Source organism: Rhinolophus ferrumequinum, chromosome 6, assembly GCF_004115265.2.
Source record: "Rhinolophus ferrumequinum isolate MPI-CBG mRhiFer1 chromosome 6, mRhiFer1_v1.p, whole genome shotgun sequence".
Classification (NCBI taxonomy): Eukaryota; Metazoa; Chordata; class Mammalia; order Chiroptera; family Rhinolophidae; genus Rhinolophus; species Rhinolophus ferrumequinum.
The window spans coordinates 1713463-1729679 of record NC_046289.1 but is presented as its reverse complement, the minus strand read 5'-3'; the positions used below and the strand labels follow the sequence as shown (position 1 = coordinate 1729679).

Below are 16217 nucleotides of genomic sequence, written 5' to 3'. Positions count from 1 at the left end.
CCTCCTGGCCGGGGACCCTATCGAGGGGGACCCACCATGGAGGCCAAGAGGCCAGGGCACCTGAGGGTCCCGTAGGGAAGTCCGCAGGGAGGGAGCCCTGTGTGAAGGGACTGGAGGGCTGGGCCTAGGGGCCAGGGGGGATCCGTTCAGCTTGAGTGGCGGTTGGGAGGGAGGGGAGAGATGTAGCAGATAGAGTAGGTGTTGGAAAGGGAGGCAGGGAGAGGCTGCCAGGATGACAGGAGGGGGATCAGCGTTGTGGGGTAGGTGTTGGGGGCTGGAGAGGAAAAGAACAGAAAGGTATCGAGTTTCTGGCCTCCTGCCCCCCACCCCGCCCCCTCCCCACAGGGTGCACCCCTCCCCCACTCTGCAAGATGGGGCTGAGCAAAGTGCCAGGCTCCACCCCCCAGGCCCCAATGCCCTTAGAGCTCTCAGGTGGAGGCTCTGCCAGCCTGGAGCTCCTCCTCCTCCTTGCCCCTCCCTTCAGCCTCCCCCCCCCCAGGCCTACAGGGACACCAAGCAGACAGGCTAGCCGAGAGGGGTTCTCCGAATAGGACTGGGTGGGCACAGCAGGGTGACCACCTCCTGGATACTGTCCCATCTGACAGAAAGTGACGCGGAAGGGGCAGACCTCAAACTCGGGCCCCCACGGCCTGGCTGCCCGTGGAAAGGGGAGGCGGCATTTAGAGACTCGGGGCAGGCCAAAACCCTAGTTTATTTCGACATCAGCAAATCTTAGCCATCACAAAAATAAACTCTACCAAGGGCGACAGAGGAAGTCTCTACAGCGAGGCTAAGGGCTCAGCCGCCAGGCGGCGAGCACCAGGGGTGCGTGGTGGGCACTGCCCGGGCAATAAGTTAGGAAGCAGCAGGGCTGGTGGCGGTGACAGGTGCGGGCTGGGCCTTCACTTCTGGGCGGGCACCAGGTCATCGATGGCCTGGCCCTGCTCCAGCCGCTGTTCCATCTCGATGAGCAGTTTCACGCCGTCCACCACCATCTGCACCAGCTCCACCTCCGAGAAGCCCAGGCGGTCTGCGTTGGAGACGTCAAAGACCCCGCCCACAGCAGCCGTGTCCACACCACCTGGGGAGGCAGCCGGGTCAGCAGGGCTGGGGTGGGAGCCCCGGGGAGAGAGAGCTGCCAGCAGCCCCTGCCCCACTCACCTGTGCCTCGCTTCTGAAGGCGCAGCCGCTTGAGCACCTCCGCGAACTTCTCGTGCTTGCCCAGGTGGGGCAGCTTGATGTGCACACCTGCCCGCAGCCCTGTGCCCAGGTTGGACGGGCAGGTGAGGATGTAGCCCAGGTGAGGGTTCCACATGAACTCGTAGTTCTTAGACTTGAAGAGTGTTTCAATCTGGAGGTGGAGAAGGTGTGAGAGGGAAGGCCTGTGAGATGCCCCTCCCCCCAAGGGACCAGCTGGGACCCAGAAGCCCCAGGCGGGAGCCTGAGGTGACTGAGACCCAGACTCCCCAGGGAGACTGATAGGGCACCCACATCCCTGCCTGAGCTCTGGGGCCTGGCCCTGCCCCCTCCCTGGCACTGAACCCCCACTCATGCCAGCCCCTATTGGAGCGGCAGGCCTGACCTGAGTGAGGCCATTGCAGAAGCGGGTGAACACCTCCTTCATGTTGCCCCCCTTCTGCATGGAGATGACCCGAAGGTGGTCCTCCTCGTTGATCCACACCAGGAAGGTCTTATTGTCATTGTGCCTGGGGGAGGGCCACAGTCAAGGCTCCTCCCTGGACTGTGGTCTCAGGGCACATCCAGGAAAACTCTAGGGGGTCGCCAGACGGGAGGAACTTCACAAATCCCTGAGGTGCTCCTTCCAGCTATACCCAGAACCCCAGCTCCCGCCACACAGGACAGCTCAGAAAGGGTTCAAAAAGCCCTGAACTGTCCCCATCCTGCCAGTCACGAGCCCTGGGGCCAGGTCCCAACCTAGGACGTAAGGGGCGGGGGAGCCCGGACAGCCCCCCCAGGGGAAAGCGCTGTATCTGGGCGCTGAAGCCCGCCCTACCCAGACCGTGGGGACAGGAGGCTGTAAGCCCTCCCCCAACCTCCACCGGGAAGCGTCTGCGTCACCCAGCACCTGGCAGATCCTCAGAGGAAGGGGGAAGCGGGCGGGTGAGAAAGAAAACAAGAAGCTCCAGCTCCCAAGAGGGGGTGGAGGAGAGACGCCAACACGACCTGTCCCCCACCTCTAAGATCCGGAGGCTGAGGCCTCCATCAGCCGGGTCCCTCCACGCACCTGCGCGGTCAACGTCACCTGAGAGGAGGCCTGGGCGGCACCAAACCCGTCCCAGGAGCGCGGCCTCTCCCTCTCCCCTCCCAGCCTGGGCGAGGGCAGGACGTAGAGGAAGAGGTGGGGGAGCCGCGGGAGGGGGAGGGGAGTGGTCACGCACCAGATGCCGCGGGCGTCCGGCCAGTCGCGGGCCATGCCCGAGGCCAGCAGCAGGGGCGACACGGGCTTGTCGAAGAGGAAGTGGTCGTCGATGAGCTGCTGCTGCTCCGCGTCTGTCATGCTCTTGAGCGCGTAGTACCTGCCGGCCAGGTCGCCATCCAGGCTCGACAGTGCTGCGGAGGGGCGCGCTCAGGGGACAAGCCGCGGGCCCTGGCCCCACCCCCACCCGGGCAGCACGGGGCCGCCACCTCCCCACGCGCGCCCAGCCCTGTGGGAGCCCAGTCCATGCGGTCCGGCGGCGGTCGGAGGAGGTGACTCAGTCGGGCGGCCCTCACCGGACCGCAGCCCGGCCGCAGTCGGTGCGGGGCTGGGCCTCGGTCTCTCGGGAAACCGGACCGCGCGCGCAGATAAGAACTCGGCGGTGGCTCGGGTGACTGGTAAACAAGCTGGGGCGGGGCCGGGGACGTGGAGGCGGCCGAGCCGGGGCGGGCAGACCCCTACCTTCCACCGCGAGCTTCTCGATGGCGCGGCGCTCCCCGCGGCTGCAGTGCGGGGGGAGGCAGAAGCCGCGGATGCTGCGGCCTGTGCGCACCCGCGAGCTCAGCACGTAGTTGGGGTCCAGATCGTCTCCTCCCTGCAGGCCGAGCGGGGGTGAGCGCCGGGATACCACTCGTAGCCCGCCCCGCACCCGGGCCGCCCCGCACCCGGGCCACCCCGCACCTGCAGGTTGTCAGGGTTGAGGTCAGTTTTGTGCTCGTCGCTCGGCTTGTAGCCACCGTGACGGTCCTCGATGATGGGGTCAAAGAGCTCCTTGAACACTTCGTACGATTCCTCGTCGCCCGCCACGCAGCCCACGGTCATGATGTACGGGTGGCCTGGGGGGCGAGGAAGGGGACAGTGACGTCACCGCCAGGCCTGAGCAAGCAGCCGAGGACCCTGCGGCTGCGCGGGAACTCTGGCCCGAGAGGGGTTCTGGAGGGCGCTGGACCTTAGCCCCGGGAGTATCCTGACCCCGGGACGGGCGTGCGCGTACCCGGGTTGTCCACTCCGGTCTGGATGATGTCGTCCAGCGTGAAGCCGCTCGGCGTGCTCTTGGCGCGCAGCTCAGCGTACATCTCGGGGGTCAGCACTTTGGCCATGTGGTTGTTGTGGCTGCTGAGGTCGGGGAACTCGTCCTCCGCCGGGAAGCGCAGCTTCAGCGTGTTGTGGCTGTTGGAGAAGGGCATGGCGGCGGCGGGCGGCGGGCTGTGGGCTGTGGGGAGACGCGGCATCAGCGGGGACCCGGCGCACCCGGCCTCCCCCGGACCTACAAACCACTCAGGACCCCGCAGCCCTGGCCCCCAGTCAACCTGGGATGTGGCCAAGGTCAGCGGGGTCCGCAGCGCAGGCAGAGGGCGCCGGCACCACCAAGGACCGCGGACCCGCCAGCGCGCGCACTCGCGGCTGCCTGCCCGGGCGCGTCCGGAGCGCAAGATGCCCCGGGGTCCCTCTGTGTGCATCGCTGCTGCCCCGGCGCCCAGCGCGGCCATCCCCAGCCCTCGGGCCCACTCACCAGGCGTCCGGGCGTAGGGGGAGCGCTCGGTCCTTAAGCAACTCCGGGCGCGGCGCTGGCAAACAGCGGCCGCTCGCCTCTCCCGTGGCTCTTAAGGGGTGCAGGGCGGGCCGCCCATTGGCCGCTATTTATAGCCCATTCATTCCATTGGCCTGCACCGCGGGGTGGTGCCGCTGCTTTGTCCTCCGCCCGCAGCCCCAGACCACCCCCCAAGGCCGCCCACCCTGTGTGTCTCCTCGCTGGGACCCCGGCACAACCCGCCCGCCCTGCCCGGCGCCTGCCCAGGACCCCGAAGCCGGAACCTCAGACCCTTGGACGTCCTGGAGTCGCCCCCCACCCCGCGGGAAACTGAGGCAGGAGAGCCACCCGGCACTTGAGGACGCTCGGGCTCGTCTGCATCCCACCTCTGCCTTCCTCTGCCAGTCCCCGCGATGGCGGCGGCGGCGGCAGCGGCAGCGAGAGGCCGGGCGAGAGAGGCTCGGGCTTCTGCAGCAGGTACTGCCCCCGCCCCGCCCCGCCCCGCCCGGTCTGAGCTGGTTCTGAGCCGCCGACCTTTCTCAAGGTGCCCGCTTGCATCTCCCGGGAGATCTTGGTGCAGAGCGAAGGCGAAGGCGCACCGGAGGCGCAGTCTGGCTCCGGCCCAGCCCGGTGGCACCTGCGGTGCTTTGACCTTGGGCAAGTACCCAGGCTCTGGGGGATCTGAGCCAGGGACCCCGGGCCCTGCCCCTCCTGGTAGATGCAGGAACACTGTAACCCTGAGCGGCCGCTGGGGAGTACACAGGCTCACAGTCTCCAGACCCCAGCCCTAGGCCCTCTCTGCTGGGGACAGGTTCAGTCTCACCACCCCACCCCCAAAGGCAGTCCCCAGAGACTGGCAAAGATGAAACACAAACATATGTGAGATTAAAAAAAAAAAGAACTCACTATAAATCAGAATCAGGCAAATTAAAACAATGTCTCCACATTCTATTACCCCCAACACACTCAGATTGACAAAAATGTAAGATTGACAGCAGCCAGTGTTGGCTATGGGTTGGAATGTGGGGAGACAGGCGTCCACACACTGCCTGCAACTGTGAATTGCTACATCCTTTTTGGGAAGTAATCTGGCAGGATTTATTAAAATTAAAAATGTTCACACTCCTTGACCCAGCAATCCCACTTCTAGGAATCCAGCCGATAGAAAGGACAGTCATTTCTCTTTGCAGATAGGCCAAAAGTTGTGTGGTGGGAAAAACAAACACAAACCAACCTGGATATAACTCACCCATCATTTGGGGACTAGCCAACGGGTAGGGAGGCATGTCTGCCGTGTGGAAAAGTATACAGCTATTAAAAAGAGTGCATTGGAGATTCTGTAGCTAATACCCATCATGTGTTGCTTCGTGAGTAAAGCCAGAAAAGGGGAAGCCCTTATCTATGTGTATATTTCACAAAATCTTCCCAGGCCTGCATGGTGAGCTCTGTCGGAAGCAAGGTGAACGTAGGCTGCTGCTGAGGGAAGACTGGCCCTGAGACAGCAGCCAAGTGCACAGAACAGCAGCAGGAGATGGGAGGAGATGGGCGCGGCTGGGGCAGGGCAGAGCCAGGAATTCCAAGGTAGGTAGGGAGTGGGCGCTGAAGCAGAGACCCAGAGGACCGGCACATTCAGTGACCCAGAGGACCGGCACTGCCTGTGTGCTCATCAAAGGGTGTGGAATCTCCCCAGCTGTCCCTGGCTGTCCTTGTGGTGACCAGAAGGGACGCCTGCCTCTTCCCCAGCTCACCTTGGCATGCTTTGACCTATTCCCAGTCAGCATTTTGAGTTTTGTGGTGTGTTTTTTTTTTAGACCCACAAAACAAACCATTGTAAAAAGGCCAATGGTCTGGCTGGCCAGACAGCAGGTGTCCCTTAAGCCTGGAATTCCTGCACTCTTGTGTCCCTTTGCAGCCCCTTCCCCCAATTTTACAAATATCTGCAGCTACCCTCCCCACTTCCCCACTCCCGAAGGCCTGATGGGCTCAAGTTTCTGTTTCTAGAAACCAGAGCTGCTGCTGCTGCTGCTGGAGGCTGACTTGGCTTTCAGACTTAGCTTTCAGACCCTGAAGAGGGGGTGCACTCAGGGCTTCTTCTTTGTCTTCAGCCTCTGCAATTTCTCAGAACGCCATCCACCTTCCCCGACCCTCAGGCTGGCCAAGGACCCGAGCACTTTGTGGGGTGGAAGAAGGACTCCCATTCCCCGCTCCCTCTACAGGCGAGGTCCACACTGGAGAGGAGGTCCACTGGCTTGCGGCGGCCTTGCCTAGGGTCAGGCCCTGGGGATACTCCTGCCGAGGGCTCCTGCAACCCTCAGCCTTCTGAGATGGGTGTTTTGTCCCCATTTTTCAGATAAGCAAAGGGACAATCAGAAGGTGGGTGACAGAGGGGTCAGGTCAGAGGCACCGCAATCACTCAATGATTCCAGAATGACTGGCCCTGTGCTAACGTCACCCAAGGACCACCCTGGGGACCCCAGGCAGGCCAAACCTGGGCGGGGCTCAGACTGACAGTGCAGGGTGTTCAGCAGCTGTGATGGGGGAAGGGGAGGGCGACCGAGGTCTTCGGACCCAAATGACAAGGTGCGGCCCCCAACAAGGCAGGGGCTGCTTGGGAGACTGGTTGGTCCCAGAGCAGGGCAGCAAGGGTTGGGGGCTGGAAGGGGTCAGCCTCCACCACAGCCAGAACTGCCCCTGGCTGACCTGGCTCTCATCTGTGGACCCTCCACTTTCCTCCGGGCACACCGAAGTCGGTCTGGTGGCATCCAGGCAAAAGCTGGGTGACATCACCTGGCCAGTTTATGGTCCAGGTTCCTCAGACGTAATGTATCATAATTGGTTATACATTAACCACCTGGCCTCTCAAGAGCCTCAAAGGAGTGGCTGGCCTTTCATCCACAGATCACCACCCCTTACCCCCGTCAGCCGGGGGTGCAGGGCAGGCAGAGGTGGGCCAGGCTCCGGGCAGGGCCAGCCTCTGGGCAGGGCACTGGAGACCTTAGTCATCATCATCGTCTGTCTGAGTGCAGCCAGGTAGGCATTGTTCCTCCTGGTGCCCTGGTCCTAAGCTCTGCAGAATCCAGAGGGGAAGTTAGCTGGGAAGAGCAGAGGGGCAGGGCTTCCTTGGGGTCTCAGAGCATGGGCTGGGCAGAGAGGAGGGGACCTCGGTCACCTGATCCCTGCTAGGGATGTGGGCGAAGCCTCCCCGGTGGGCATCCTTAGCTTCTCCATTTCCTCCAGGGTCTCCTTCCTGCCTGTTCCCCCCTCTTTCAAACCTTCCATTGTTTCTCTGCAGCTAGCTTTACTGGCTTTACATCCCAGTGCCACTTTGGTCTCATTGGCTGTGTGACCTTAGACAAGTTACTTAACCTCCCTGAGTCTTAGTTTCCCCATCTGTGAAGTGGTCCCCCCCTCACAGGATTGTGGGGAGGATTCAATGCAGTGACACTTAGCTGGGCTTACAAAGCATCAATTCTCATTGGAGGAGTCCCAGTATACAGACTCTGCCCGGGGCCTGGAGGAGTCCAGTGCTTGAGGACTCAGACCAAGGGCTGGGGCGGGCTCCGATGGAACAGAAGGACAGCTCTGGGAGGCTGTGGAGGAGGGGCACTTGGAGGAGCTGGTCAGCCAGTCACGGACAAAGAAGAAAGTGGGAAGTCAGGACCACAGGAAACCACCACCAAGTCACCGAGTCTTAATTTAGGCTTAGTAGGCGTCCAGCCTCAGCTCCACACCCCAGCTGAGTGGCTGGGGAAAGAGGAACCCCCAGGAGAAGTGGAAAATTGAGATCTCAGGGGAGCAATTAGGGAGTGATTCAGGCGGTGCATCACCAAGGGGGTGAAGCAGAGTCACTGGGAAGAGAGGCTGGTGAGCCATGGGTGGGGCTGGGTTGTCTCAGTGTTAGAGCAGGAGGCAGGGAAGCCATGATGCAGCCACACAGGGACATGAACCCAGAGAGTGGGAAGCCACCAACAGTCCCTCACCTTCTTATCCCCGGAGCTCCCAGACCCAAGCCCAGCCAGGGCAGGGGCATGGAAGGGCTGAAGCCAGGCACCCGGGTTTCCGCCATGGACCCAGAGGGGCCCATGACAAGGGTTACAGACACCCTGGTCCATCCTGGAAGAGTTCAGAGAGCCTCACAGGCTGGCAGCGCTGGGGAAGGGGCTGGCTCTGCAGGGGCCTAGCCACTCCCGTTTGAGCAGGCTGGAGCAGCCCGGGCCTGAGAGGTGTCCTAGTGGGGTTACTGCTGCCAGGCCCTGGGTTAGGGCCCAGGCTACAGGGGAGCTGAGTGGGCTGGGCACATCTATCACGCTCCAGGCCCAAAAGCTAAGCCCGCCTTGCAGGGAGCGGAGTGCTGGAGGCAGACAGTCCGGCCCCTGCCCCCACTCCCTCTCTACACTCCCCACAGAGGAACCTGCTCTGAATCAGCCCTGCTGAGCAATAACAGAGCTGCTGCTTCCCTTTTCTGCCGTCTCCAGTCCCCCGCTCAGCCCATTTCATCCAGCTCTCATTGCACCCTGGGTCCTGGGACACAGGACCCCCTCCCTCGTGTAAGTGGCTTCTGCACTGCAGAGAATGTGCCCCTGCGGGGGAGGCAGACCAGGGAGAGTCAGGGCCAGGGCGGAAGGCCACTTCTGCAGACCCTGCCAGACCCCCATCTCCTGCACCTTGGCTGATCCCAGTTAAACCCTCTGATATGTGATTCCATTTTCTGGAATGCACCCTGGGGCCCAGTCAGGGGTGTTCCCAGAGCGATTTGCAGTGACAAAGTGCCCACAGCAAAGTGTCCTCACGGGACTGGGCAGCTAGCCGTGGGCGGGCGGTCCTGGGACTCCAGGGCTGTCGCGGCCCTGCCCTGGTCGCAGCCCGCGCGGCCTACTTCTGGGGCGGTGGGACTTTCAGCTTGTCTTTGCACGGGCGTGTGCAAGCACAGGAACGCGCATCCGGGAGGAAGCTGACCCGGAGGCGCGCCCCGCGATCCCGCGAGCGACCGCAGGGCGCCGTGACGTCATCGGCGGGCGCCGGGCCCGAGGAGCCGGAAGTGGTGTGGCCGCTGTCGCGGTGCCACGTGCGGAGCCTCCCGCCGCAGGAGTCGACACAGTGTCGCTGGTGAGACTCTGCGGGGCCACGTGACAGTGCGCGGGCGGGGGTCTCCCTGGCGGGCCCTGCGCGTCCCTCCAGCCTCCGTGGGCCGCCCCCAGCCAGGTGCCAGCCGTGCCGGCCCGCCCTTCCCGTTCTGCCCAGGCTGAGCGGGTGCTTGTGTTTAAGGCCCATTGCGTGTCCTCAGCCTGTGCTTGTGGGCCCTTGCCTCACTGCATCCCCCTGCCACCCGTCCGCCCAGAAGCCCGCATTCGGGGAGATTGAGGAGAGGTGGGTTCTGCCCCATCTAGCCTGGAAACGGGGTGACCATTTGCTGCTTCCCGTTGGCTGCCGCTCTCATCTCACACTTGGAGAATGGGAGCCAAGCTTCTGGAGAAGGGTGATGAGAGGGTCAGGTCCTGACTTTGTGGGAGGGTCAGGTCCTGACTTTGTGGGACTCCTCGGGCCCATTCTCTGCCGTTGCTTGGCCTCAGTCTGTCCATCTGTGATTGGGCTGATGGCTTCTGTCTCATGACCCAGACCAAAAAGGGCTTCAAATGCCAGGCTAGGGTGCAGCCTTGTGCTGTCCTGGTGGACAGTGCCAGGGCCTGAGCCATTCACCCCACCCCCAGGCTCAGGGTCTGGGCATTACCACGCATGCCCGGCCTCCTGGAGCCCCTACGTGCTCATGCCCCCACACACCTCTTCCAGGTTCCTGGCACCTGCCAGTCTGCAGTACCATGAGCTTTGTGGCTTATGAGGAGCTGATCAAAGAGGGTGACACAGCCATCTTGTCACTGGGTCATGGTGCTATGGTGGCAGTGCGCGTGCAGCGTGGGGCACAGACCCAGACCCGGCACGGTGTCCTGCGGCACTCAGTAGACCTCATCGGCCGCCCCTTCGGCTCCAAGGTGACCTGTGGCCGAGGTGGCTGGGTGTACGTGCTGCACCCCACGCCGGAGCTGTGGACGTTGAACCTGCCGCACCGCACGCAGATCCTCTACTCCACGGACATCGCGCTGCTCACTATGATGCTGGAGCTGCGGCCCGGCGCCGTGGTCTGTGAATCCGGTGAGTTCTTTGGTTCTACCTCTGAGAAACCGAGGCAAACCCCATGTGGAGACAGCCCCCAGCATGCCCTCTCTGAGGACAGGCGTGGCCACTCGACCTGTTTTAACAGAATCTTTCTGGGGCACTGACTGCAGAGAGGAAGGGCAGAGCAGGGAGGTGCTGGTGCTGGAATCTGAATGAGAGGTGGTAGTACTGGACCAAAGATAGCCCCTCAGGAGGTCGTGGCCTGTGAGGGTCCTGCCTGCCGCGGTGGGCGGGGCCAGAGTGCTGCTTGGTGCTGACCGAGGTGCTGACAGAAGGGCAGAGGGTGCCTGGCAGAGCAGTCCCTGACTGCAGCAAGTGGGAGCCCCAGCCCCAGGACCGAGAGGTGCCCCTTCCTGGAGGGTATCCAGGGCTGCGCCGAGGTGTTTGTGGTATGTGGGGAGCCTACCTCACGCGCGTCCTCAACCAGCACATTTTCACTGAGCCCAGGACCTGGGATGCAGCTAGAAGTGCCTGAGGCCAGCTGTTCTTGGGCCTTCACACACACAGACACACCCAGAGGTGCCAGGACTGCCTGGGGTGGAGATTGAGCCATGCAGATCTGGCAGAAAACATGCCAGAGGTGCCTGGACCCCGACAGCTGGAGCTGGGCTCACGAAGTCTTCCCACACCACTGCGGTCACGCTCTGAGGGCTTCAGGCCATCCTGTGCCTCTCTGGGTCTTGGTTTCTCCATGTGGACAATTGGATGGTCCCTGTTGCCCAGCCAAACTCTTTGAATGGGAAGAGTCAGATGCAGACTCTAGGCTCTGGGTCAGAGTGGATGGGGCTGGGCAGAGGCCAAGGACTCAGCACCAGGGCAGCTAGGGTGCCAGTGGCAGGTTGACAGCAGAACTCGGAGCCAGCACCATCCCTTGCCGGCCCTGTACACCTTCGGCCAGGGCCTCACTCCCCTATGGTGAGAGAGCTCGGTCAGTGGGCGTGCTTCTAAGCTGCTCTGATGTGCCGCTTCCCTTCTGGAAGTGTGGGTATAGCTGTGCACAAGAAAGACCAGGTTTCTGCTTCTCAGGGTACAGGTAGGAAGTCAGCCCAGTGTGACCATTTCAGTGGGTTGAATGCTGAAGGCTTGTTAGACAGGGCTTCATGTTTGAGGGTGACTCCGAGAGGGGTCCCTCGAGTTAGGGTGGTTAGGGAAGACCTCTCTGCAGAGGGGGCATTGAGTTGAAAATGATGAGAAGGAGGTACCTACCAAGAGCCAAGAGAGAGTGTCACCCCAAGGGAGGTCATGCAGGGGCCCTGAGTGAGGGACAGCACGGAGGCTGGCATGGCAGGAGCAGGAAATGAGGTGGGAGGAAACGGGGCGCAGCTTGGAGCGTCATTAGTAGTCTGACTCCACCCTGCATGGAGAGGGCTGTTCTGCTGCTTGTGCAGAGCGGGGTCAACCTGGTCCGACGGGGAGTGTTGAGATGGGACTAAAGGTGGCCAGTCTGGTGGCTTTTGCAGAGGCAGCCAGGAGGGAGGGGCCCAGCTGGGTGCGGCAGGCTGGTGGGGACAAGACAAGGAGTGGCTCCTGGAGAGACATGGAAGGGTGGCAGGAGTTCCTGGCGCGTGCACCGTGGATGGGAGTGGGCAGAGTCAAGGGGCCTCGTGCTGTCTGCTGAGCAGTTGTGTAGTTGACGGGGCTCGGGAAGGCTTGGCAGGGAGTGGACTTGGCGTTGCATCAGGTGCAGCTTTGCGGTTATTAATGCTGAGCACTGTTTGGGTGCTGAGGGGAGGTGGCGAGTGTTCAATGGACACTAGCTGGAGTCTGGAGTGGAGGGACATGGCCCTGGGGAGTTGTCCTCAAGTAGGTGGCACCTGCAAGTCGGGCTGGGTGGGGGCCGCTGCAGGCTAGGAGGCCAAGCGGAGGGGTACTGGGAGGAAGCTGAGGAATGGCTCGTGTGGTTGGTGGGAAATGGGGGGACGCTGACATGGCGGGGAGCGAGGCTCTGTGCTGAGGTGGTGTCAAGGTCCTGGAAGTGCACAGGGCGAGGGCAGAGCCACACCCCTCGTGGCAGGAGGAGATTGGGGGCAGAGATTGACTAACCTGAGTGGGCTGGGAACTCGGGGAGCTGGGGCCCAGGCACCGCATGAAAGGTGGTGGGACAGGCCCACGCTGTTCTGTCCACTCTGCCCCTTGCAGAACCCCATCTCTAGGTCTCTGCAGCCATGTTTATTCCCGCATGGGGACTGGGTGGGGCAGCCACACACCCACCCGGACCCACAGCAGACATCTGTGGATCAATCCCAGCTTGCCTACCCCCGAGCTGGAGGTCAGAGGTCAGAGGTCAGCCCCTGACCCCAGTGGTTTCCTGGACGAGCCTCAGGACCCACACCCACGGCAGCCAGCACTGCCAGGCAGCTAACAAGTGAGGCCCACCGGTAGCCTGGGCTGGCTGACCTCGTGGGCCCCTGGGTCTCTCTGGGTGAGGACGGGCTGTTGCCTGCGTGGCCCCAGCAGTCCGCCTGATACTCGTCCTGTCCCCCAGGCACTGGCAGCGGCTCCGTGTCCCACGCCATCATCCGCACCATTGCGCCCACAGGCCACCTGCACACGGTGGAGTTCCACCAGCAGCGGGCGGAGAAGGCGCGGGAGGAGTTCCAGGAGCACGGTGTGGGCCGCTGGGTGACTGTGCACAACCAGGACGTGTGCCGCAGCGGCTTCGGCGTGAGCCACATGGCGGACGCCGTCTTCCTGGACATCCCGTCCCCTTGGGAGGCTGTGGGCCACGCCTGGGATGCCCTCAAGGTTGAAGGTGCATCAGGGTTTCTGGGAGGGGTATGTCCTGGGGGCCGAGCTCTGCCCACCCTCCTCGGCTCTGGGTCATATGACCCAGAGGTCAGAACCGTCCAGGCCACACTGCAGCTGGGCCCCAACCCTCACCCCTGTTAACCTGGGGTAGCGGTGAGTCAGGCTGGCCCGGGAGCCACGGGGAGGTCACCCGGTAGAGGGTGAGGGTTGGAGGAGTCAGATGGGTGAGAATGGGGCTCCATCTGGGTGCCTGCATGGAGGTGGAGGTAGAGGTGAGAGATGTCTGAGGCCCCTGGGGACTGTGGCCCCGCCTGAGTGAGAGGTGGGACCTGCACCACCGGTGTGCCTGAGGTCAGAGGTCAGCCCCTGACCCCAGCAGTTCCCTGCAGAGTCTCCCCTCCCCCAAGCCAGGAGGCAGGCGAGCTGGTCCCTTTTAGGGAAGACGCTGGTGTGGAGGCGGGAAGTGGGCTGCAAGCCAGGGAAGTACTGGTGAGGCCCTGGGTTTTGCCCTTTTCTGGAGAAGGAGCAATCGGGCCCCAGGCCCCTTCCCTCCTCCCAGCTGAGCCTGTGTGAAGGGGGCAGGCAGGCCCTGTGCCCGGGGGGAAGGGCTGTCCCTTGAAAGACAGATGCCAGGCCCTTCCCACAGCAGGGTAGAGGCTAGTGGGACCCCGCCAGCTGGCTCAGGCTTGGTCCTGGACTCCTGGGTCCCTGGTCTCTGCCAATGTGGCCTGGGGCTGGGGAAAAGGGCAGCCCTGGCTCCCCTCATCTCCACCCCCACCAGCTTCGCCCTGGACCTCCCCCCCCACCGCTCCAGGGCCACTGGCGGTTCCAGGCCCCGGTCCCAGGGAGACTAGAGCCAGCTGCCCAGCCGTGGCCGAGCCCAGGCAGTCACACTCCTCGGCCTCCCTCTTGCTGCCGAGACTCTTTGCTGGTAGCTGGCCCAGGGAGCCACGCCATCTGTTCTCCCATCCCTGTGCCCTCTAAGCCCCTCCCCTGGGCTATTTCCCTGGATCTGTTTGTTCTGGGCCCAGACACTCTCAACTCACTCATGGGCCGGCCTGCCTGCCGTGAGCCTGGCCCCTTCCCCACCCCATCTCCAGACCTCAGGCTGGCCAGCAAGCTCGGGCCTTGCCTAGTGGGGCCTCAGTTTCCCTGGCAGTGTACACAGGGACAGAGTTCCCTCTTGAGAGTGACACTATACCCTCTCTGGGTTGGCCTCAAGCTGCACATGTCTCCTCCAAGCCCAGACCTTCCTGCAGCCCTGATGGGGACCTGTGTCCCCAGGTATTATTGAGGTGACCAGGCCTCACAGAGAGTAGAGGACTTGCCAGGGCCACACCCCTTTCCCTGCTCTGGCTTTCCTGTGCCCTCCCTGCCAGGATCGGGGCCTAGGCTGGCGCTGGGCCAGGCTGACGGGCACTGTAGGCAGCTCTCAGTGGGAGGTGGGAGGAAGGGGCTGTCAGCGCCTGCCCCCACCCCATCATCCTCAGCCTTCCAGTTCCCAGGAGCTGGTGACAGCCTCTAATTTCCTGTGATGGCCGTCCCCCACCCATACCCCCGACCCCCAGGGCCCCATTCTCCGCCCCGCCCCAGCCCTGTACTGCGCTATGTGGTTAGAACTATCTGGTTACGCCTGTCTGGTTAGGCTGTCTGGTTAGATCTGTGTAATGAGAGCTGTGTGCTTAGGGCTGCCTGGTTAGGGCTGCCTACTTAGGGCTGTTCTGTGCCCAGCGGGCTGGCAGCTGCCATACCAAGGCTCCACCCACCCCTGACCCCAGGCCTCTGTGGTCCAAGCACAGGGCCAGCCTCAGACCCCAGGTCAGGCTCCAGACATCTACCCTCCTCACTCACAGTGGGGTTTCTTTACCGGTACCTGCTCCTGGAGGGTCTGGGGGTGGCTGGGGGTGGCATTGCCTCTGCCCTGCCGTTCCAGCCATAGACACCAGACAGAGGAGGCTGCCAGGCAGGCAGGAGGTCCTGCAGCGCCCACCCTCTGACGCTGGTCCTGCCCCCACAGGTGGGCGCTTCTGCTCTTTCTCACCCTGCATAGAGCAGGTGCAGCGCACATGCCAGGCGCTGGCCGCCAGAGGCTTCTCAGAGCTCAGCACCCTGGAGGCGCTGCCACAGGTGTACAACGTGCGTACCATCAGCCTGCCCGCGCCGGACCTGGGAGCCGGCCTCGGCCCCGGCGCCGACACCTGCCCCTTCCGCAGCGGCACACCCATGAAGGAGGCCGTGGGCCACACTGGCTACCTGACCTTTGCTACCAAGAGCCCGGCTTAGTGTGCTGCCCGCTGGGAGTGCTGGAGGCCCCGGCAGGAAGGCGCAGTCCACTGCCGGCGCCGTATATGGTCACAGATGCCTGCGGGGCCTGTGTTTAGACAGATGGTGGGGTGGAGCTGGGGGCCTCCTGGGTGGCCAAAAGGGGACCGTCAACACCAGGCCTCGTTCCCAGGAGGGAGGCCTCCACCCGTCCCACTGTGCTCTGTGTCCCAGTCCTGCTGTTGCTCATCACCACACGGAGTCCCCACGGCCATAGGCTTTTCTGAATGCTGAGGCCCAGGTCTCACCCCTTCCCAGGTGGCCCCAAACAGGGAGGGAGGTGGGGGGGGCAGAGACTCAGGGAGGAGGGCTGGGGGCTCAGGGCCCTGGGTTGTGGGCCTGCTCATCGGAAGCCCAGCCCTGCTCTGGCCTCTCTGCCCACCCTCCCCAGGGCCTTCGCATGAATAGGGAGAGGCGGCCCTGCTGTGTGGCCCCCGGCCTGACCCCACCCCCTTGGGTGCTGCACCTCCCCTCCCGCTGAAGGGGCAGCCCTGCCCCTGCGTGCACCGCCTCCTTTTCCCACCCCTGGGAAGTGCCTTCGGTTGTGTCAATAAGTGAGAACACACAGCATCCCTCAGGAGCTGGAGCAGGATGGTGACATGCTTCGAGTGACCCAGCCAGTCCCTGTTGGGGGCCCCAGCTGTTCAACCCCAGCTTCTCAGGTGCTCCTGTCCCTCGCAGGAGCCCTGGGGTTGTCAGGGGAGGTGCATCCTGGACAGAGGGCAGAACACCAGGGCTGGGGGCACATGGCACCTGCCCTGGCCTCCAGCTCTGTGCTATGTGGCTGGTCTCCCTGCCTGCCACTGTGCACAAAGGGCCTGGGTGGCTCCCTCGACCTCCCCTTTCCCAGGTTGGAGCAAGAGCCCCAGGGTACTGTGCTGGCACGGAGCCCCCGACCATGCCTAGCGGAGAAATAAACACTCTTGCCCATGTGTTTCCTGGTCTCTCTGGTGGCCCTAGAGGCCAGAGTCCCCTTCCCCACACCAGTGTCCCGGCTGGACCTCCCCC

General features: G+C 63.2%; 2 protein-coding genes across 7 annotated transcripts; one reads left to right on the top strand and one right to left on the bottom strand.

Moving 5' to 3' along the window:
* Positions 1-693: 693 nt before the first annotated feature.
* On the bottom strand, positions 694-4125 carry CKB (creatine kinase B). Its single transcript, XM_033107801.1, has 8 exons — positions 3951-4125; positions 3432-3650; positions 3119-3273; positions 2900-3032; positions 2400-2571; positions 1583-1706; positions 1162-1351; positions 694-1081 (listed from the first exon to the last, which is right to left on the bottom strand). The coding sequence occupies exons 2-8, from the start codon at positions 3622-3624 to the stop codon at positions 903-905; spliced, it is 1146 nt and encodes a 381-aa protein (XP_032963692.1). The 5' UTR covers positions 3625-3650; positions 3951-4125; the 3' UTR covers positions 694-902.
* A 229-nt stretch (positions 4126-4354) lies between these two features.
* Positions 4355-15699, top strand: TRMT61A (tRNA methyltransferase 61A). Of its 6 annotated transcripts, none has more exons than XM_033107804.1 (6): positions 4355-4625; positions 5398-5549; positions 8899-9074; positions 9956-10115; positions 12625-12891; positions 14905-15699. In XM_033107804.1, exons 2-6 carry the CDS (start codon positions 5510-5512, stop codon positions 15168-15170), a joined length of 909 nt encoding a protein of 302 aa, XP_032963695.1. In that variant the 5' UTR covers positions 4355-4625; positions 5398-5509; the 3' UTR covers positions 15171-15699. The 6 variants fall into 6 exon arrangements, with proteins under 6 accessions (XP_032963695.1, XP_032963693.1, XP_032963696.1 ...); XM_033107802.1 differs by having other exon boundaries at positions 8894-9074; XM_033107805.1 differs by having other exon boundaries at positions 4362-4445.
* The last annotated feature ends 518 nt before the right edge of the window (positions 15700-16217 follow it).